Source organism: Astatotilapia calliptera, chromosome 20 (genome assembly GCF_964374335.1).
Source record: "Astatotilapia calliptera chromosome 20, fAstCal68.1, whole genome shotgun sequence".
Lineage (NCBI taxonomy): Eukaryota > Metazoa > Chordata > Actinopteri > Cichliformes > Cichlidae > Astatotilapia > Astatotilapia calliptera.
This window is the reverse complement of record NC_137441.1, coordinates 5,104,881-5,125,391: the sequence shown is the minus strand read 5'-3', so window position 1 is coordinate 5,125,391 and position 20,511 is coordinate 5,104,881. Positions and strand designations below refer to the sequence as shown.

Genomic DNA, 20,511 nt, shown 5'->3' with positions numbered 1-20,511 from the left:
CGGCAGGGGAAGTGGTGGTGGGTGGAGATAGGCCTCCAAACCTTGGAGGGCCTGAGGTGTGCCCAGGGAGGTGGCGTCTGATACCCAACCTGACATATAGACACAGACATACAGGCACACACAGACACAAACATCCATTCCCACCCTCATGCTCTCATATGCACTCACTCCACACTCAACCAACGTGGAGACAGACATAAAGAGACGCTGTACACACAATCACACTCCCCAAGCGTACTCTACAAACCGGGTCTAGGTACCCTTGCCCCTGGAGGGGGGAATTGCACCCAGACCCAGGTGGTGTTACCCTTTTCCCTGCGGTGGGGAGAGGCAGACCACCCCGACTCCGCAGCAGCAGGGAGGCCCCACACCCCAGACCGCAGTCGGACGGCCAACTCCTCCTACTAGCCCTCCCGCTCCAGCAGGCCGCAGAGAATGGGGGTGGGAGGTAGCCTCCTCTGCACCCTGGTGACATACCCCCACTCCAAGGCCCTGCATGTGTGGGTGGTTGTGGAGGAGCGGGAAGAGGGAGGCAGCTGGAGATGGGGAGGGAAGGAAGGGGGGGGCAGGTAACCCCTCCCTGGGGCCAGCTCCCCCGCTGACCCCAGTAGGCACTCCCACCCTCCGCGACCCGCCAGGGAAGGGGGGCCCAGGCCCATCAGACCGGGGCCCAGTGCAGTAGCGCCCCCCGGCTCCACAGAGCCCTGGACAGTCCACCCAACCCCACCACAGAGAAAACTGCACCCACCCCACCAACCACACATCTTCCAGACTACATAAGACGGTAAACGCCCAGGCTGAGATCTTCCTCCACCTCTCCTGTATCTCCCCCTCCTGCAGAGAGTTCCTGAGAGAAGAAAGCTCCTGCAAGATGTGACCATCCCCCCCACCAGTTGAAGAGCCCCCCAGGCGGCTCGATGCACCGGCGGCACCCTGCTCCAGGGCCGGGCCCCCATGCACCCACCCGCCCACAACCCCGGCAACACACCAACCAGGACCCGAGCCCCCGAGGCCCGGCCCGGGCCCCAGCCCAGAGACGGAGCGCCCCCAGAACCTCACGCCCATCCCGGACCCACCCAGGGGCAGCCAGGTTGCCAGGTCAGTAACCCACGTCCGTCAGCACAGACCCTCCCCTAGTCCCGCTGCACGCAGCCGCGAGGAAACAGTCACCTGAGAGCCAACAGAGCCCTCAACCGGACGTGACCGCTACCCCGGGTTGAGCCCCCCAAGGAAGATGCCTCCGGGGAACCCCCCGACGCCCTAAGCCTGTCCCTACCCCCTCACCAATCACAACAGTGAAGGCGGGACCAAACTATGACCCCCCACCCCCACTAGGTGATGGAGCTGATAAAAGGGGCCCAGAGCAATTAATCTAATGTGGTGGCAGAGGCTGTGTCAAGACTAATGTAATCTAATAGATAATTTCTATATTGGTTAGAATTAAGATTATTTTTATTTTTCCAGTTCATGAGGACTGTTTTCTTGGCTATGCATAGGGCAGTGAAGATCATATGGGCTATATTCTTTTCTGAAGTGACATTATCTAAGCTGCCCAACAAACACACTAAGGGGGAGGTTGGAATGTTACATTTCAGACATTTTGATAAGTCTTCACATATCTCGCGCCAAAACTTTTGCACTGGTGGACAGAACCAAAGAGCGTGGATGTAATTGTCTGGTGTATTGCCTTGACAGTGTGAGCAGTTGTTGGAAGATGTAAAGCCCATCTTGAACATCCGATGACCTGTATAGCGCACTCTATGTAGTATTTTGTATTGTATTAATTGCAGACTGGGATTTTTAATTAATTTAAAAGTTTTTAAGCAAATCTGAGACCAGAAGTTTTGGTCTAGGTTGACTGATAAATCTGCTTCCCACTTTGCAGTAGGAAGGGATATTGATTCATCTAATTTAGAAAATGTTCTGTATATTTTAGATAATAATTTGGGGGATTTAAGAGTAAGAAAATGTGCCGCACTTAGTGGTGTTTGTAATTCAACTTGACTGAGGTTAAATTTCTTTTTTACTATGGATTTAATTTGTTGATATTCTAAAAACCTTGTCTTGTTGATCCCATATTGTTCAACTAGTCTGTCAAATGGAATAAATTCTGTTCCCTCTAATATATGTTCTAAGTATTTAATTCCTTTACAACTCCATTCTGGGAAATTAATCATATTATTGTTTTGTAATATGTCAGGGTTATTCCAGATAGGTGTACGTTTGCATGGGATTAATGAAGACTCCGTTATTTTTAGAAACTCCCACCATGCTGTAAGAGAAAAGCTGATGTTGATACTTTTAAAGCATTCATGTCTTTTGATGTTTGAGCTAATAAATGGTAGGTCTGAAATCTCTAGATCCTTGCATAGTGCCTGTTCAACATCTAGCCAGGGCTCAACTAAGAAGGTATGTTTTAACCATTCTGAGATGAACTGAAGCCTGTTGGCTAAGAAGTATTGGTGAAAATTAGGCAGATCTAATCCTCCTCTATCCTTGGTTCTTTGTAGCGTTTTTAAGCTAATACACGGGGGTTTATCTTTCCAAAGGAATTTGGAAATATATGAATCCAGAGATCTGAACCAATCTTGTGATGGTTTGTTAGGGATCATCAAAAATAAGTAATTTATTTTTGGCAAGATCATCATTTTTATAGTGGCGGCCCTTCCCATGAGTGATAGGTAGAGATTGCCATCTAGTCAGATCGCCTTCTACTTTCTTTAGAAGTGGGATGTGGTTTAGTTTAGTTAAGTCTGAAAGCTTAGGAGAGATATTAATACCTAAATATTTAATATTTCCGGATTGCAGTGGGGCAGAGGAAGAATTATGGAAGGAGCAGTTAATGGGGAGAACTGTAGATTTTGGCCAGTTAATTGAATAATCTGAAACTCTTGAAAACCAGTTTATTAAAGTAATTACCTCAGAGAGGTTGGTTTGTGTGTTTTGCAGAAAAAGCAACACATCATCCGCATAGAGACTGATTTTATGTTCTATGTTCTTACATTTTATGCCCTTGATTGTTGTAGCCTGTCTAAATGCTGCTGCTAGAGGTTCGATAAAAATTGCAAAAAGTGAGGGGGAGAGTGGGCATCCCTGTCTGGTGCCCCTCAGGAGACAGAAGCTGGAGGATGTCTGGTCATTTGTTCTGATACGAGCCGTTGGGGAATTGTATAATATGACTTTTTAAATCAAGTTACCAGGGTCAGTGATAAAGATTTGATTATCAAACTTCTGTAAAAGCAGGAATGAGATTATGGACCTCTTAGAATCCACAAGTCAATCTCATCCATGTCACCTTCTCCCATTGCTTCCTCCTTTTCAACCAAACAGGTAATAGACGCGTTGCTCCACCATGTACATGTCATACTTTGCCCCTTTCAAAACTGAAATGCACACTCATGCAGAAGTTGCAGTAAGTTGCAGTAACAGCAGAGGAAGATTTTACTTCAAGCCAAATGGTAAATGGCCTGTATTTGTATAGCGCTTTTACTAGTCCCCCCTAGGGACCCCAAAGCGCTTTACACAACCAGTCATCCACCCATTCACACACACATTCACACACTGGTGATGGCAGCTACATTGTAGCCACAGCCACCCTGGGGCGCACTGACATTAAAACAATTACGGAAAAGCCATTAAACAGAAGTTATTAACACATTTACACACACACATATTATATTACCTGCCTAGTTTAACTGTTTCTGATGATTAAGGACTAATGTACTTCATACGTTTGTCCTCGCCCTGCTGATAATGCAACTTCTGTATGGACGCGTCCATTTCATGTTTTGTAGAGGCAAAGCGTGAAATGGACACAGTGGACCGGTGTGTCTATTATATATATCAGTTCGATCTTTTAGCTCAGTGGTTCCCAAAGTGGTGAACGTGCCACATTGCATGGGGGGTGCGGTATGAATTTTTGTGAAAAAGAAGAGTGGACACTGTTAGTATAATAGGCAGGTTTTTTGACGGGGCTCCCACACAAATGCAAAGCAGAAGATGAAGCATCACCAAATATGCTTCCAAACCAACTTCCTTCCAAGCCAAACACAAACATATGATGAAGCATATCTTGCCTTTGGCTTCACCTGCACAACAGCTGTCAAACCAAGGGTAGGTCTCCCCGACAGAATTAGTTTCCCCTGTGTCGGGAGCACACGCTGGGCTCTCCAAATCACAGACAAACAGTATCCCACATTCTTGATTTTTAGTTCACAAACACTATAACGACTAACTACTCCTGAAACTTTGGAGGTTTTAGCTCTTTATACAGTAAAGTTACAGGAGGATATAAATAATTATCAGGCAAAATGTCCTTCGTTTGTTAATCCCACATGAGAACAATAAATATATCATTTTCTGCTGTAACCCTCAAACTGAATGGTAATGTAACGACACTCATTTTTTACTTTTTCATAAAACTAAAACATCACTACTTCCACGTCTAATAGTCTGTAATGGAGGCGGAGTAAACTGGATCCGCACTCCGTGCCGAGCGAATGTTCGCGACACAGGGGGAATGTATTTTGTCGGTGATACCTACCTTGGCACAACACTGACCCTGCCACAATTTGTTCCCCCGGTTCAAATCACGGAAAAACAGTATACCACAGTTGTTTATGTTTTTAAACCCATTTTGCACAGAGAGGCATGTTTTGAAGAATGTATTGACAGCAGCGTTGATTGTAGAACAAAGAGGGGCCTAGCAGAAAAAGTTTGGGAACCACTGTTTTAGCCACAGTGTAAATGAATGATGTAAATGGATGTGCAGTCTGCCCAAGTCACCTATTAGAAGGTCTACTTTTTAATTAAAATAAAAGTCATTTCAAAGTTTCTAAACTATCTGGAATCACTCGTCTCATTCTTTGTTTAAAAGATGTTGTCAGGACACATTTGTGTGTTAGGAAGAGTGTGGATTCCAAACACAGGACTCAGCAGAAAGACTTGAACTCAAAACACAGCATTATTAGCTAACAAATGGCAAACTTAACAACACATACAGATGAGTAAAACAGGAGCAAACAGACTGAAAACTAACACTGACAGGGAGAAGGGAGAACACACAACATGAGGGGAAATCACAACAAGGGAGTGAAGGAAACTAAAGGCTTAAATACACAGGAGGTGATCAGGGAGATGGAACTCACAAGAACACAAGTGAACTAAATCTGACAAACAAGACAGAGGATGCAAAACTGAATGTACGGGCAGGAGACGTGGGACTAACAAAATAAAAAAGGAAGGAACACTGAGACTGAGACATGAAACTTGGACTGGGGATAAACAGACATGGAGACATGACAGACTGGGGACACAAAAGGATGAAACATGGAAATGAAGATGGGAACAGGGAAAAACCACAGCCAGACAGACCTGAATACAACTGGGGAGACCAGAGGTAAAACAACACAGAGACACTGGAGACACAAATGGTAAGTGGCCTGTATTTATATAGCGCTTTTACTAGTCCCTAAGGACCCCAAAGCGCTTTACATATCCAGTCATCCACCCATTCACACACACATTCACACACTGGTGATGGCAGCTACATTGTAGCCACAGCCACCCTGGGGCGCACTGACAGAGGCGAGGCTGCCGGACACTGGCGCCACCGGGCCCTCTGACCACCACCAGTAGGCAACGGGTGAAGTGTCTTGCCCAAGGACACAATGATCGAGACTGTCGGAGCCGGGGCTCGAACCGGCAGCCTTCCGATTACAAGACGAACTCCCAACTCTTGAGCCACGACACAGGGACAAAACTAACAGACTGGACACAAAAGCACAAGAAATCAAGAAATGCAAATAACAAACTCATAGACAATAGAGTGTAACATACTGTATTCAGGAAGTAGAAGCTAAATTAACTTATAACTTTCAAAGACACATAATTACATAATTTTGTATGTGGCAGGTGAGTGAACACAGTTTTGTATTAAACAGTTTTTATTTTGACAGGAAGCCCCTCAGTGTTGAGCTTTCTGTCAGTGTCACTGCTCCTTTAGTAGGTGAGTTGCAGATGGATTCACACGATGAAACTGCAGCCACTTAAATAACATTAGTAAACTCCAAACACTCTGTTTTGAAAGACAAAAAAAAAAGGTTACAAGAAAATGTCAAAGTTGAAATTGAAAATTAAGAAAATGTGAAACTAAACCATAAATAAATGGACAAAAAAACCCCTGTGAAAGCAGAGAAGTGTGGGTTTGAGGGAGGGACCACAACAAATGCAAAAATTAGAAGTTCCTGGTTTGCAAACAGAGAAGAAAGAGAAGCAGCATTAAGCCGTCAGAACCTCGAGATGAAACTCTGTCACATTTTGTTCTGCTTCATCTTCCTCTGTGAGTAAATTCTTCTTATTTCTGATTTATAACAATGTTTGCAGGTTTTGCACTACATCAGAAATAGTGCTGAAAGAAGAAGCTGAGGTTGTCTGTGAGTCAATGCCCACCACTGTTCTCACAGAGCAGATGAAGAGCTAAAACGTCCAAAATTTCAGAAGTAATAAGTCATTGTTAGAGGTGTTTGTGATCTAAAAGCCCAGTGCACGCTCCCGACGCAAATTCTGTCGGGGATACCGACCTTGACACGTCACCTGGTTAGCAGCTGCTTTCAGACCGACAGCAGCTCGTTTGTGTTCAGAGTGCTGCTTCCTTCTTTTCCAAACCACTAAACCACATTTAGAGCTTGTAAGGAAACAACCTTATCATTGAGTTCAGGAGGAACAGCACAGCTCAAAGCAGATCAAGATCTTATCACAGACAAAGAAGAGGTCAGTTTTCAAACTTTTAACTGAGCGGTTCTTCAGTAGATGTCTTGTGTTGGCAGGAAGGACCAGGATGATTTTGTTTAAATGAAGACTACAAAGAGAGTGAATTTAAATGAACTACCTTTAATTGTTGTGTTCAATTAGATAATAATAATAATAATAATAACAATAATTTGTTTCAGTTAAATTTAATAAAATATTTAAAATCAAATGCAGTGTTTACAGGAAGTAACTGATTGTTCATATTTTCTACAGACCTGCAGGATGGAAACACTGGACTTGCCAACACTGAAACTCTCGTCTATGAAGGAGTGGAAGGAGGAAACATCACAGTCGAATGTAAATTTTATTTCCCAGGAAGTACGATGTTGTTCTGCAAAGACAAATGTGAAAAAGCAAACGTTCTCATTGAAACAGCTGATCACACAGCTCAGAGCGGCAGATACAGCATTACATTTGTAAAATCGAATTTACTGTTAAAGGATATTGTGTACGTGAGCATCACACAGCTGAACAAGTCTGATTCAGGATGGTACAGGTGCACACTGGACAGAAGTTTACAACCATGTGATTTTCAGCTTGTCGTCACAGGAGGTGAGTAAAGAAATGTATTCATGTCCCTGAAGATGTGAACTTCTCACTGACCACAGTTACTTTTCTTTCAATAACCTACATGTGTCATATTTACACTACAAGTTTAGTTCAATGAGTTGTGCTGTAAACACACATTAACCCCTATTACTCACATGCAGACAGAAAACCTGCTCCAAGCAGGATTGTGATTATTCTGATTTTTCCTTGTTCACAGCTTCAAAAACTCCAACACCTCATGAGCCTTTATCAACATCAACATTTCTCCTGTCGGCCTCCACAACAACAACAAACTTCACTTCAGCAAGTTTCGTACCTCTGGCCTCCTCTGAAGTCTTCAGACAGCCTCAAACAGCTGCAGGTTCAGGTACATCGTATATGCATGAGTGTGGATAAGAGTGTGGATCTGTCATTGTTTATCACAAAAATAAAAACCTCATCCATGTCCATTAACGACACATCAGTGTGGAAGAAGCAGTCTGATTAATTCTTGAAGTATAAGTAGAAACAGCCACAGTGTAGAAATACACACAAAAAAGTATTGACATTAAAATTTCATCAAAGTATCAAAAGTAAAATTACCAGAGTTGTTTTATGATGAGGTTATGTTTGTGAATTTTTATCTGTTAATTGCTCCCAATGACAACCTTTTCATAATTTAAACTGAATTATGTATTTGATGTAAGAGACAGCTGAGTGTAAAAGCGAATATCTGAATTTACCAATCGATCTACATCCCTGTCCTCACCCAACACCTATGGTCGTGAGCTGTGGGTAGTGACTGAAAGAATGGCGGAAATGAGCTCCCTCCAAGGGTGGCTGGTGTTTCCCTTAGAGATGGGGTGAGGAGTTCGGCCATTCAGGAGGGGCGCAGAGTAGAGCTGCTGCTCCTCCACATCATAAGGAGCCAGTTAAGGTGGTTTGGGCATCTGACAAGGATGCCTCCTGGGAACCTCCTGGGTGAGGTGTTCCGGGCTTGTCCCACCGGGAGATGACCCAGGACACGCTGGGGAGATAATATCTCTCGTCTGGCCTGGGAATGCCTTTGTGTTCCCCTGGAAAAGCTGGCTGGGGAGAGGGAGGGCTGGGCTTCTCTGCTTAGGTTGCTGTGCCCGCGACCCGCCCTTTAAAGGTGGAAGAAGATTAAGATATTACATTTTGTAAAATGAATATAAAATTATGAAGGAAGTGAGGTTATGAGATAAATCTAGGAATGTAAAGAGCACAACGTCTAAATGAAGCACTTAAAAACTTACCACCACTGCAGATAAAAGCTGGTTGAGAACTTGGCTGACTTCTTCAGTGTCACTACATGAGCTCTTGATGGCAGACAAAGATGTGATCAGTCAATATTTGAGTTCAGTGGTTTCTTAGATTTCTTCCTATGAATTTATATAAGCATTACAGCAGATACACATGACAAAAACATTTTGGTGAATCTCCAGGATTTTATTAAAAAAAATAATGGAAAAAAAGTTTAACTTTGAATATTTGTGTTTAGTTTTGTGTGTACAAATTGTAACAGTTAAATCTGTTCTGTTAATCAGTTTTTCTGATTTTCATCATGGAGATGAGGCTCATTAAATCCAAATCTTCTGGACTCACTCTGTCATAATGTTCAGAATCTGTGTGCATGCTTAGTAGGAGTGTAGCTTATGGGAAAAACACATTTAAAGGCTTATTTTAAAAGTTTGGGGTAAAGTTGCAGAACATTTGAATATGATGAACTGGATGAGACCACAGATTCTATTCACTGAGTTTTTAATGTCCCAGTGACCATGGAAATGAAAGTGATGGTTCTCTCCCAGTTTGTTTAGATGGATGGGAATTTAAAATAATTACCAAGATTTGACTCAAGCTGCTGAGCTAAAAGGCTGGAGCTGAAGCTCAGTCTCATGGCAAAACATGAAAAACTGACAAAAAGTTGTTTGTGTGCACAGAAAACTAACCCTAGAAATTATTTGCTGTGGTGCATGTCTGTTTCCTAAGACCCTACTGTTAACCTACACAGATCATACTTTATGTTCACCCACTCTTCACATTTCCAAGACCAAATTCCAGCAGCACAGAATGATTCAAGACACTGAGCAGCAGTTTATTTACTTGACAAATGATCCATATCCAGAACAACAACTATTCCCTCACAAAGAGAAACAAGTTATAATTCTCCAACAAGAGCGAAGCTCAACAACATTTCACGTCTTTTTCTGAGAAACTCGTGAAAAGCAGTATTTGAAGTTTTGTGTCTGTGTGTCTGTCATCCAGGTTTGTCCTTGGAGCTGGTGATACGTTTATCTGTGGTGGTGGTTCTGCTGCCTGTTGTTCTGCTGCTCATCTACAGAATCACGGCCGAGGCCTCTAACGGTGAGTTACCTTCAAACATTATTTAAAACCTTTAAGATTCATTAATTGACAACAGAGTTATTATACTTTTGCATTTTGATGTTTGTTTTCAATTCAGTTTATTTTCTATTTTCAGTTAATTTCCAGAGTGGATTTTCATATTTCAGTTTTATTAGTTTCAATTATTATCCTGAGGGGGGCATATGTCAGAGGCAAGATTTAAGATAAGTAGTACAGGTATTACAATAAAAACTGTATTAGCGACACACCTGCGTTAGACCTGTCCAGGGTGTACCATGACTCTTGCCCTGTGACAGCTGAGAAAGGCTTCAGCATCCCCACAACCTTAATAAGGAGAAGTGGATTTAATTTAAATAAATTGCATTTTTGTTTTTAATGTATTTTAACTGTAATAACCTTTATTCAAAATATTTCTTGTGGTACTGATTGGTTGCTGACAAACTCAGTGTTTCACAGGACAGGCACACACACTGGACACACAACATTTTGTTAAAATTGTATTACGTTTTCAGAATAAGTAAGTCAAGCTAATGAAACTTATTACCTGTCTTTTCTACAGGTTTGAACAGCAGGAGACACTCAGCATTTGACCACACTGAGGTGACTTATCTCAGTTTGTTTTTTCTCTATGTCATCTTTTAAAAATCTGTACGAGACTGGAAAGAAATGGCATGGTCCTGGGTCATTTTGGCCCAGCGGTTTAAGTTTCCTGTGCTTTTTGTCATTTTTTTGCATTACATTAAGGTTGGGTTTCCTACGTCACTCTGTTCAGTAGTCTCCCTGTGTTGTTGCCTTCTGTGTCTCCCCCTGGGTGTCTGCATTTATATGGTTGTGTGAGTTCTTGTGACATCTTGTTTTCCCCAGCCTATCATGGCTGCCTCTCTCCCTCATGCTCCTCATGTTCTCTCTCCCTCTAGTTTAGTTTATATTTTTATATTTTATAGTTTTGTATCGTTTTCCCTCGAGTCAGCAATGAAGCTGCATTTTGAGTTCGCCCCCATGTGTTGCGAATCCTGCATTTTGGGTCCAATCTCCTGCCTGTCACAGAGCAATTCATGACAGAAAAGAAAAACAAAAAGTGATTTCATGGTTTACAAAAAGTTCATGATTTTCAATTTAAATTGGTAAATGCTGACCTAATAGGAAAATGTTAAAACAATATTTCATTCCAGTTTCAATCATATCGAGGCGATCGTGGCTCAAGAGTTGGCAGTTCGTCTTGTAACCGGAAGGTTGCCGGTCCGAGCCCTGGCTCGGACCGTCTCGGTCGTTGTGTCCTTGGGCAAGACACTTGACCTACCGCCTCCTGGTCTGCCCCAGGGCAGCTGTGGCTACAACTGTAGCTTACCTTCACCAGTGTGTGAATGAATAGTGGAATTGTAAAGCGGTTTGAGGGCCCGAAAAGCGCTATATAAATGAAATCCACTATTATATGATTCATTTAAATCTTACTTTTTCACTTCTCTGTGTACTATAAATAGAACACACAGCTTCTGTTTCCATCCTGAAACTAAAAACCTGCTGCGCATCATCATCTTCTGCTTTAATATGTCTTTGCTGTCATTGTGTTTTTGTCTTTTCTCCTCAATTCAGTCAGTTTGTCATTTTTATTTTCCCAGATTGGTCTCAGTGAAATCGATCGTCCAGTCTCCTCATGTGAAGACTCGACCTCGAGCAGAGATCACGACCAAACCTACTCTACACTCAGACACAATAACCAGTTTTCAGACATGAACTCCTGTGAAGCTGAATGACTGCATGAGCGTACCAGTCATTTTTCTCCCATTGCTTCCATCTTTTAGCCCAGTATCGTGTCAAAACATGTAATAGACACGCTGGTCCACCGTGTACATTTGACACTTTGCCCCTTACAAAACATGAAATGGACACACATGCAGAAGTTGCAGTAACAGCAGAGGGAGATTTATTTCAAGCCAACATGAAAATAATCATCGGAAAGCCTTTAAATAAATGTTATTAACACATTTACATGCATATACATATTAGCCACCTAGCTTAACTGTTTCTGATGATTAAGGACGAATGTACTTGGTCCTCACTACCGACTTCATGGCTTTACATATATTACTCCCCCTGCTGGTAATGCAACTTCTGCATTCATGTCCATTTCATTTGTTGAAGAGGTAAAGCGTGCGATGGACACTGTCGACCGACGTGTCTGTTACACGTTTTGCCGTGATATCAGTTTGATCCTTTAGCCACAGTGTCAATGAATGACGTACATGGATCTACAGTCTGCCCAAGTCACCTATTAGAAGGTCTACTTTTTAATTAAAATAAAAGTCATTTCAAAGTTTCTAAACTATCTGGAATCACTCGTCTCATTCTTTGTTTAAAAGATGTTGTCAGGACACATTTGTGTGTTAGGAAGAGTGTGGATTCCAAACACAGGACTCAGCAGAAAGACTTGAACTCAAAACACAGCATTATTAGCTAACAAATGGCAAACTTAACAACACATACAGATGAGTAAAACAGGAGCAAACAGACTGAAAACTAACACTGACAGGGAGAAGGGAGAACACACAACATGAGGGGAGATCACAACAAGGGAGTGAAGGAAACTAAAGGCTTAAATACACAAGAGGTGATCAGGGAGATGGAACTCACAAGAACACAGGTGAACTAAATCTGACAAACAAGACAGAGGATGCAAAACTGAATGTACGGGCAGGAGACGTGGGACTAACAAAATAAAAAAGGAAGGAACACTGAGACTGAGACATGAAACTTGGACTGGGGATAAACAGACATGGAGACATGACAGACTGGGGACACAAAAGGATGAAACATGGAAATGAAGATGGGAACAGGGAAAAACCACAGCCAGACAGACCTGAATACAACTGGGGAGACCAGAGGTAAAACAACACAGAGACACTGGAGACACAAATGCTAAGTGGCCTGTATTTATATAGCGCTTTTACTAGTCCCTAAGGACCCCAAAGCGCTTTACATATCCAGTCATCCACCCATTCACACACACATTCACACACTGGTGATGGCAGCTACATTGTAGCCACAGCCACCCTGGGGCGCACTGACAGAGGCGAGGCTGCCGGACACTGGCGCCACCAGGCCCTCTGACCACCACCAGTAGGCAACGGGTGAAGTGTCTTGCCCAAGGACACAACGACCGAGACTGTCCAAGCCGGGGCTCGAACCGGCAGCCTTCCGATTACAAGACGAACTCCCAACTCTTGAGCCACGACACAGGGACAAAACTAACAGACTGGACACAAAAGCACAAGAAATCAAGAAATACAAATAACAAACTCATAGACAATAGAGTGTAACATACTGTATTCAGGAAGTAGAAGCTAAATTAACTTATAACTTTCAAAGACACATAATTACATAATTTTGTATGTGGCAGGTGAGTGAACACAGTTTTGTATTAAACAGTTTTTATTTTGACAGGAAGCCCCTCAGTGTTGAGCTTTCTGTCAGTGTCACTGCTCCTTTAGTAGGTGAGTTGCAGATGGATTCACACGATGAAACTGCAGCCACTTAAATAACATTAGTAAACTCCAAACACTCTGTTTTGAAAGACAAAAAAAAAAGGTTACAAGAAAATGTCAAAGTTGAAATTGAAAATTAAGAAAATGTAAAATGAAACCATAAATAAATGGACAAAAAAAACCCTGTGAAAGCAGAGAAGTGTGGGTTTGAGGGAGGGACCACAACAAATGCAAAAATTAGAAGTTCCTGGTTTGCAAACAGAGAAGAAAGAGAAGCAGCATTAAGCCGTCAGAACCTCGAGATGAAACTCTGTCACATTTTGTTCTGCTTCATCTTCCTCTGTGAGTAAATTCTTCTTATTTCTGATTTATAACAATGTTTGCAGGTTTTGCACTACATCAGAAATAGTGCTGAAAGAAGAAGCTGAGGTTGTCTGTGAGTCAATGCCCACCACTGTTCTCACAGAGCAGATGAAGAGCTAAAACCTCCAAAATTTCAGAAGTAATAAGTCATTGTTAGAGGTGTTTGTGATCTAAAAGCCCAGTGCACGCTCCCGACGCAAATTCTGTCGGGGATACCGACCTTGACACGTCACCTGGTTAGCAGCTGCGTTCAGACCGACAGCAGCTCGTTTGTGTTCAGAGTGCTGCTTCCTTCTTTTCCAAACCACTAAACCACATTTAGAGCTTGTAAGGAAACAACCTTATCATTGAGTTCAGGAGGAACAGCACAGCTCAAAGCAGATCAAGATCTTATCACAGACAAAGAAGAGGTCAGTTTTCAAACTTTTAACTGAGCGGTTCTTCAGTAGATGTCTTGTGTTGGCAGGAAGGACCAGGATGATTTTGTTTAAATGAAGACTACAAAGAGAGTGAATTTAAATGAACTACCTTTAATTGTTGTGTTCAATTAGATAATAATAATAATAATAACAATAATTTGTTTCAGTTAAATTTAATAAAATATTTAAAATCAAATGCAGTGTTTACAGGAAGTAACTGATTGTTCATATTTTCTACAGATGAACAGGATGGAAACACTGGACTTGCCAACACTGAAACTCCCGTCTATGAAGGAGTGGAAGGAGGAAACATCACAGTCGAATGTAAATTTTATTTCCCAGGAAGTACGATGTTGTTCTGCAAAGACAAATGTGAAAAAGCAAACGTTCTCATTGAAACAGCTGATTACACAGCTCAGAGCGGCAGATACAGCATTACATTTGTAAAAAAGAATTTACTGTTAAAGGATATTGTGTACGTGAGCATCACACAGCTGAACAAGTCGGATTCAGGATGGTACAGGTGCACACTGGACAGAACTTTACAACCATGTGATTTTCAGCTTGTCATCACAGGAGGTGAGTAAAAAAATCTTATTCATGTCCCTGAAGATGTGAACTTCTCACTGACCACAGTTACTTTTCTTTCAATAACCTACATGTGTCATATTTACACTACAAGTTTAGTTCAATGAGTTGTGCTGTAAACACACATTAACCCCTGTTACTCACATGCAGACAGAAAACCTGCTTCAAGCAGGATTGTGATTATTCTGATTTTTCCTTGTTCACAGCTTCAGACACTCCAACACCTCATCAGCCTTTATCAACATCAACATTTCTCCTGTCGGCCTCCACAACAACAACAAACTTCACTTCAGCAAGTTTCGTACCTCTGGCCTGCTCTGAAGTCTCCAGACAGCCTCAAACAGCTGCAGGTTCAGGTACATCGTATATGCATGAGTGTGGATAAGAGTGTGGATCTGTCATTGTTTATCACAAAAATAAAAACCTCATCCATGTCCATTAACGACACATCAGTGTGGAAGAAGCAGTCTGATTAATTCTTGAAGTATAAGTAGAAACAGCCACAGTGTAGAAATACACACAAAAAAGTATTGACATTAAAATTTCATCAAAGTATCAAAAGTAAAATTACCAGAGTTGTTTTATGATGAGGTTATGTTTGTGAATTTTTATCTGTTAATTGCTCCCAATGGCAACCTTTTCATAATTTAAACTGAATTATGTATTTGATGTAAGAGACAGCTGAGTGTAAAAGCGAATATCTGAATTTACCAATCGATCTACATCCCTGTCCTCACCCAACACCTATGGTCGTGAGCTGTGGGTAGTGACTGAAAGAATGGCGGAAATGAGCTCCCTCCAAGGGTGGCTGGTGTTTCCCTTAGAGATGGGGTGAGGAGTTCGGCCATTCAGGAGGGGCGCAGAGTAGAGCTGCTGCTCCTCCACATCATAAGGAGCCAGTTAAGGTGGTTTGGGCATCTGACAAGGATGCCTCCTGGGAACCTCCTGGGTGAGGTGTTCCGGGCTTGTCCCACCGGGAGATGACCCAGGACACGCTGGGGAGATAATATCTCTCGTCTGGCCTGGGAATGCCTTTGTGTTCCCCTGGAAAAGCTGGCTGGGGAGAGGGAGGGCTGGGCTTCTCTGCTTAGGTTGCTGTGCCCGCGACCCGCCCTTTAAAGGTGGAAGAAGATTAAGATATTACATTTTGTAAAATGAATATAAAATTATGAAGGAAGTGAGGTTATGAGATAAATCTAGGAATGTAAAGAGCACAACGTCTAAATGAAGCACTTAAAAACTTACCACCACTGCAGATAAAAGCTGGTTGAGAACTTGGCTGACTTCTTAGTGTCACTACATGAGCTCTTGATGGCAGACAAAGATGTGATCAGTCAATATTTGAGTTCAGTGGTTTCTTAGATTTCTTCCTATGAATTTATATAAGCATTACAGCAGATACACATGACAAAAACATTTTGGTGAATCTCCAGGATTTTATTAAAAAAAATAATGGAAAAAAAGTTTAACTTTGAATATTTGTGTTTAGTTTTGTGTGTACAAATTGTAACAGTTAAATCTGTTCTGTTAATCAGTTTTTCTGATTTTCATCATGGAGATGAGGCTCATTAAATCCAAATCTTCTGGACTCACTCTGTCATAATGTTCAGAATCTGTGTGCATGCTTAGTAGGAGTGTAGCTTATAGGAAAAACACATTTAAAGGCTTATTTTAAAAGTTTGGGGTAAAGTTGCAGAACATTTGAATATGATGAACTGGATGAGACCACAGATTCTATTCACTGAGTTTTTAATGTCCCAGTGACCATGGAAATGAAAGTGATGGTTCTCTCCCAGTTTGTTTAGATGGATGGGAATTTAAAATAATTACCAAGATTTGACTCAAGCTGCTGAGCTAAAAGGCTGGAGCTGAAGCTCAGTCTCATGGCAAAACATGAAAAACTGACAAAAAGTTGTTTGTGTGCACAGAAAACTAACCCTAGAAATTATTTGCTGTGGTGCATGTCTGTTTCCTAAGACCCTACTGTTAACCTACACAGATCATACTTTATGTTCACCCACTCTTCACATTTCCAAGACCAAATTCCAGCAGCACAGAATGATTCAAGACACTGAGCAGCAGTTTATTTACTTGACAAATGATCCATACCCAGAACAACAACTATTCCCTCACAAAAAGAAACAAGTTACAATTCTCCAACAAGAGCAAAGCTCAACAACATTTCACGTCTTTTTCTGAGAAACTCGTGAAAAGCAGCATTTGAAGTTTTGTGTCTGTGTGTCTGTCATCCAGGTTTGTCCTTGGAGCTGGTGATACGTTTATCTGTGGTGGTGGTTCTGCTGCCTGTTGTTCTGCTGCTCATCTACAGAATCACGGCCGAGGCCTCTAACGGTGAGTTACCTTCAAACATTATTTAAAACCTTTAAGATTCATTAATTGACAACAGAGTTATTATACTTTTGCATTTTGATGTTTGTTTTCAATTCAGTTTATTTTCTATTTTCAGTTAATTTCCAGAGTGGATTTTCATATTTCAGTTTTATTAGTTTCAATTATTATCCTGAGGAGGGCATATGTCAGAGGCAAGATTTAAGATAAGTAGTACAGGTATTACAATAAAAACTGTATTAGCGACACACCTGCGTTAGACCTGTCCAGGGTGTACCATGACTCTTGCCCTGTGACAGCTGAGAAAGGCTTCAGCATCCCCACAACCTTAATAAGGAGAAGTGGATTTAATTTAAATAAATTGCATTTTTGTTTTTAATGTATTTTAACTGTAATAACCTTTATTCAAAATATTTCTTGTGGTACTGATTGGTTGCTGATAAACTCAGTGTTTCACAGGACAGGCACACACACTGGACACACAACATTTTGTTAAAATTGTATTACGTTTTCAGAATAAGTAAGTCAAGCTAATGAAACTTATTACCTGTCTTTTCTACAGGTTTGAACAGCAGGAGACACTCAGCATTTGACCACACTGAGGTGACTTATCTCAGTTTGTTTTTTCTCTATGTCATCTTTTAAAAATCTGTACGAGACTGGAAAGAAATGGCATGGTCCTGGGTCATTTTGGCCCAGCGGTTTAAGTTTCCTGTGCTTTTTGTCATTTTTTTGCATTATGTTAAGGTTAGATTTCCTACGTCACTCTGTTCAGTAGTCTCCCTGTGTTGTTGCCTTCTGTGTCTCCCCCTGGGTGTCTGCATTTATATGGTTGTGTGAGTTCTTGTGACATCTTGTTTTCCCCAGCCTATCATGGCTGCCTCTCTCCCTCATGCTCCTCATGTTCTCTCTCCCTCTAGTTTAGTTTATATTTTTATATTTTATAGTTTTGTATCGTTTTCCCTCGAGTCAGCAATGAAGCTGCATTTTGAGTTCGCCCCCATGTGTTGCGAATCCTGCATTTTGGGTCCAATCTCCTGCCTGCCACAGAGCAATTCATGACAGAAAAGAAAAACAAAAAGTGATTTCATGGTTTACAAAAAGTTCATGATTTTCAATTTAAATTGGTAAATGCTGACCTAATAGGAAAATGTTAAAACAATATTTCATTCCAGTTTCAATCATATCGAGGCGATCGTGGCTCAAGAGTTGGCAGTTCGTCTTGTAACCGGAAGGTTGCCAGTCCGAGCCCTGGCTCGGACAGTCTCGGTCGTTGTGTCCTTGGGCAAGACACTTCACCTACCGCCTCCTGGTCTGCCCCAGGGCAGCTGTGGCTACAACTGTAGCTTACCTTCACCAGTGTGTGAATGAATAGTGGAATTGTAAAGCGGTTTGAGGGCCCGAAAAGCGCTATATAAATGAAATCCACTATTATATGATTCATTTAAATCTTACTTTTTCACTTCTCTGTGTACTATAAATAGAACACACAGCTTCTGTTTCCATCCTGAAACTAAAAACCTGCTGCGCATCATCATCTTCTGCTTTAATATGTCTTTGCTGTCATTGTGTTTTTGTCTTTTCTCCTCAATTCAGTCAATTTGTTATTTTTATTTTCCCAGATTGGTCTCAGTGAAATCGATCGTCCAGTCTCCTCATGTGAAGACTCGACCTCGAGCAGAGATCACGACCAAACCTACTCTACACTCAGACACAATAACCAGTTTTCAGACATGAACTCCTGTGAAGCTGAATGACTGCATGAGCGTACCTGTCATTTTTCTCCCATTGCTTCCATCTTTTAGCCCAGTATCGTGTCAAAACATGTAATAGACACGCTGGTCCACCGTGTACATTTGACACTTTGCCCCTTACAAAACATGAAATGGACACACATGCAGAAGTTGCAGTAACAGCAGAGGGAGATTTATTTCAAGCCAACATGAAAATAATCATCCGAAAGCCTTTAAATAAATGTTATTAACACATTTACATGCATATACATATTAGCCACCTAGCTTAACTGTTTCTGATGATTAAGGACGAATGTACTTGGTCCTCACTACCGACTTCATGGCTTTACATATATTACTCCCCCTGCTGGTAATGCAACTTCTGCATTCATGTCCATTTCATTTGTTGAAGAGGTAAAGCGTGCGATGGACACTGTCGACCGACGTGTCTGTTACACGTTTTGCCGTGATATCAGTTTGATCCTTTAGCCACAGTGTCAATGAATGACGTACATGGATCTACAGTCTGCCCAAGTCACCTATTAGAAGGTCTACTTTTTAATTAAAATAAAAGTCATTTCAAAGTTTCTAAACTATCTGGAATCACTCGTCTCATTCTTTGTTTAAAATATGTTATGAGGACACATTTGTGTCTTAGGAAGAGTGTGGATTCCAAATGCAGAAAGACTTGAACTCAAAACACAGCGTTATTAGCTACCAAATGGCAAACTTAACAACACATACAGATGAGTAAAACAGGAGCAAACAGACTGAAAACTAACACTGACAGGGAGAAGGGAGAACACACAACATGAGGGGTGATCACAACAAGGGAGTGAAGGAAACTAAAGGCTTAAATACACAAGAGGTGATCAGGGAGATGGAACTCACAAGAACACAAGTGAACTAAATCTGACAAATAAGACAGAGGATGCAAAACTGAATGTACGGGCAGGAGACGTGGGACTAACAAAATAAAACAGGAAGGAACACACTGAGACTGAGACTTGGACTAGGGATAAACAGACATGGAGACATGACAGACTGGGGACACAAAAGGATGAAACACAGAGATGAATGTCTTGAGATATATTAACTATAGATATATTAACTTGAGATATATTAACTATAGATATATTAACTTGAGATATATTAACTAGATATATTAACTACAGAAGACAGGGAACACAGATATGCACAAAAAATAAACAAAAACAAACCACACAGACATGAACACAATGGGGAGACCAGAGGTAAAACAACACAGAGACACTGGAGACACAACACAGGGACGAAACAGACTGGACACAAAAGGACAAGAAATCAAGAAATATAAATAACAAACTCATAGACAACAGAGTGTAACATATGCAGGAAGTAGAAGCTAAATTAACTTGTAACTTTCAAAGATACATAATTACATAATTTCCTTAGGTACAAATAAAGTATTTTCATTCCGATTCTGATGTAAATAAGTCCAGAATAAAACTGGAAATATTGAATCAAAGACTCGGGACCATGACAGGTGTAGGCTAATTTTTTTTTTATTGTCAGTATCTAGCTCTGTTCATTTCCATGTATCTGATGCTACTTTTTGAGTTTGCACCTACACCCTCAGCACACACTTCCAAATGTCTTGTTGTTTACAGCTTGGATAACTTTCTCAATATTGAAAAGATAAACGACTTGCAGGACATTTTCTGATGAGAACGAAAAGAATCAAACAATTAAGTCACTAGACAGGTGTACTTAATCATGTGGCAGGTGAGTGAACACAGCTTTGTATTAAACAGTTTTTATTTTGACAGGAAGCCCCTCAGTGATGAGCTTTCTGTCAGTGTCACTGCTCCTTTA

The 20,511-nt window shown here is 41.4% G+C and overlaps 3 protein-coding genes across 3 annotated transcripts in view; all 3 read left to right on the top strand.

Annotated features, from left to right (window-relative positions):
- The window catches only part of LOC113013450 (uncharacterized), a 38,924-nt gene that overhangs the window by 8,178 nt on the left and 10,235 nt on the right, over window positions 1-20,511 (top strand). The window lies entirely within an intron of this gene.
- Window positions 6,248-12,049, top strand: LOC145423087 (uncharacterized). Its single transcript, XM_080295219.1, has 6 exons — window positions 6,248-6,340; window positions 7,024-7,362; window positions 7,577-7,726; window positions 9,625-9,723; window positions 10,283-10,323; window positions 11,343-12,049. The coding sequence occupies exons 1-6, from the start codon at window positions 6,301-6,303 to the stop codon at window positions 11,475-11,477; spliced, it is 804 nt and encodes a 267-aa protein (XP_080151345.1). The 5' UTR covers window positions 6,248-6,300; the 3' UTR covers window positions 11,478-12,049.
- LOC113013451 (uncharacterized) lies at window positions 13,335-19,253 on the top strand. The gene is made up of 6 exons (XM_080295218.1): window positions 13,335-13,547; window positions 14,228-14,566; window positions 14,782-14,931; window positions 16,829-16,927; window positions 17,487-17,527; window positions 18,547-19,253. The coding sequence occupies exons 1-6, from the start codon at window positions 13,373-13,375 to the stop codon at window positions 18,679-18,681; spliced, it is 939 nt and encodes a 312-aa protein (XP_080151344.1). The 5' UTR covers window positions 13,335-13,372; the 3' UTR covers window positions 18,682-19,253.

Excerpts from the sequence above, each read along its gene's own strand:
- LOC145423087 (XM_080295219.1), top strand. The coding sequence starts at position 6,301 with ATGAAACTCTGTCACATTTTGTTCTGCTTCATCTTCCTCT. Across the intron at positions 7,363-7,576 it reads TCAGCTTGTCGTCACAGGAG|CTTCAAAAACTCCAACACCT; the intron begins GTGAGTAAAGAA and ends CCTTGTTCACAG. Across the intron at positions 9,724-10,282 it reads CACGGCCGAGGCCTCTAACG|GTTTGAACAGCAGGAGACAC; the intron begins GTGAGTTACCTT and ends TCTTTTCTACAG.
- LOC113013451 (XM_080295218.1), top strand. The coding sequence starts at position 13,373 with ATGGACAAAAAAAACCCTGTGAAAGCAGAGAAGTGTGGGTTTGAGGGA. Across the intron at positions 14,932-16,828 it reads TCAAACAGCTGCAGGTTCAG|GTTTGTCCTTGGAGCTGGTG; the intron begins GTACATCGTATA and ends TCTGTCATCCAG. Across the intron at positions 16,928-17,486 it reads CACGGCCGAGGCCTCTAACG|GTTTGAACAGCAGGAGACAC; the intron begins GTGAGTTACCTT and ends TCTTTTCTACAG.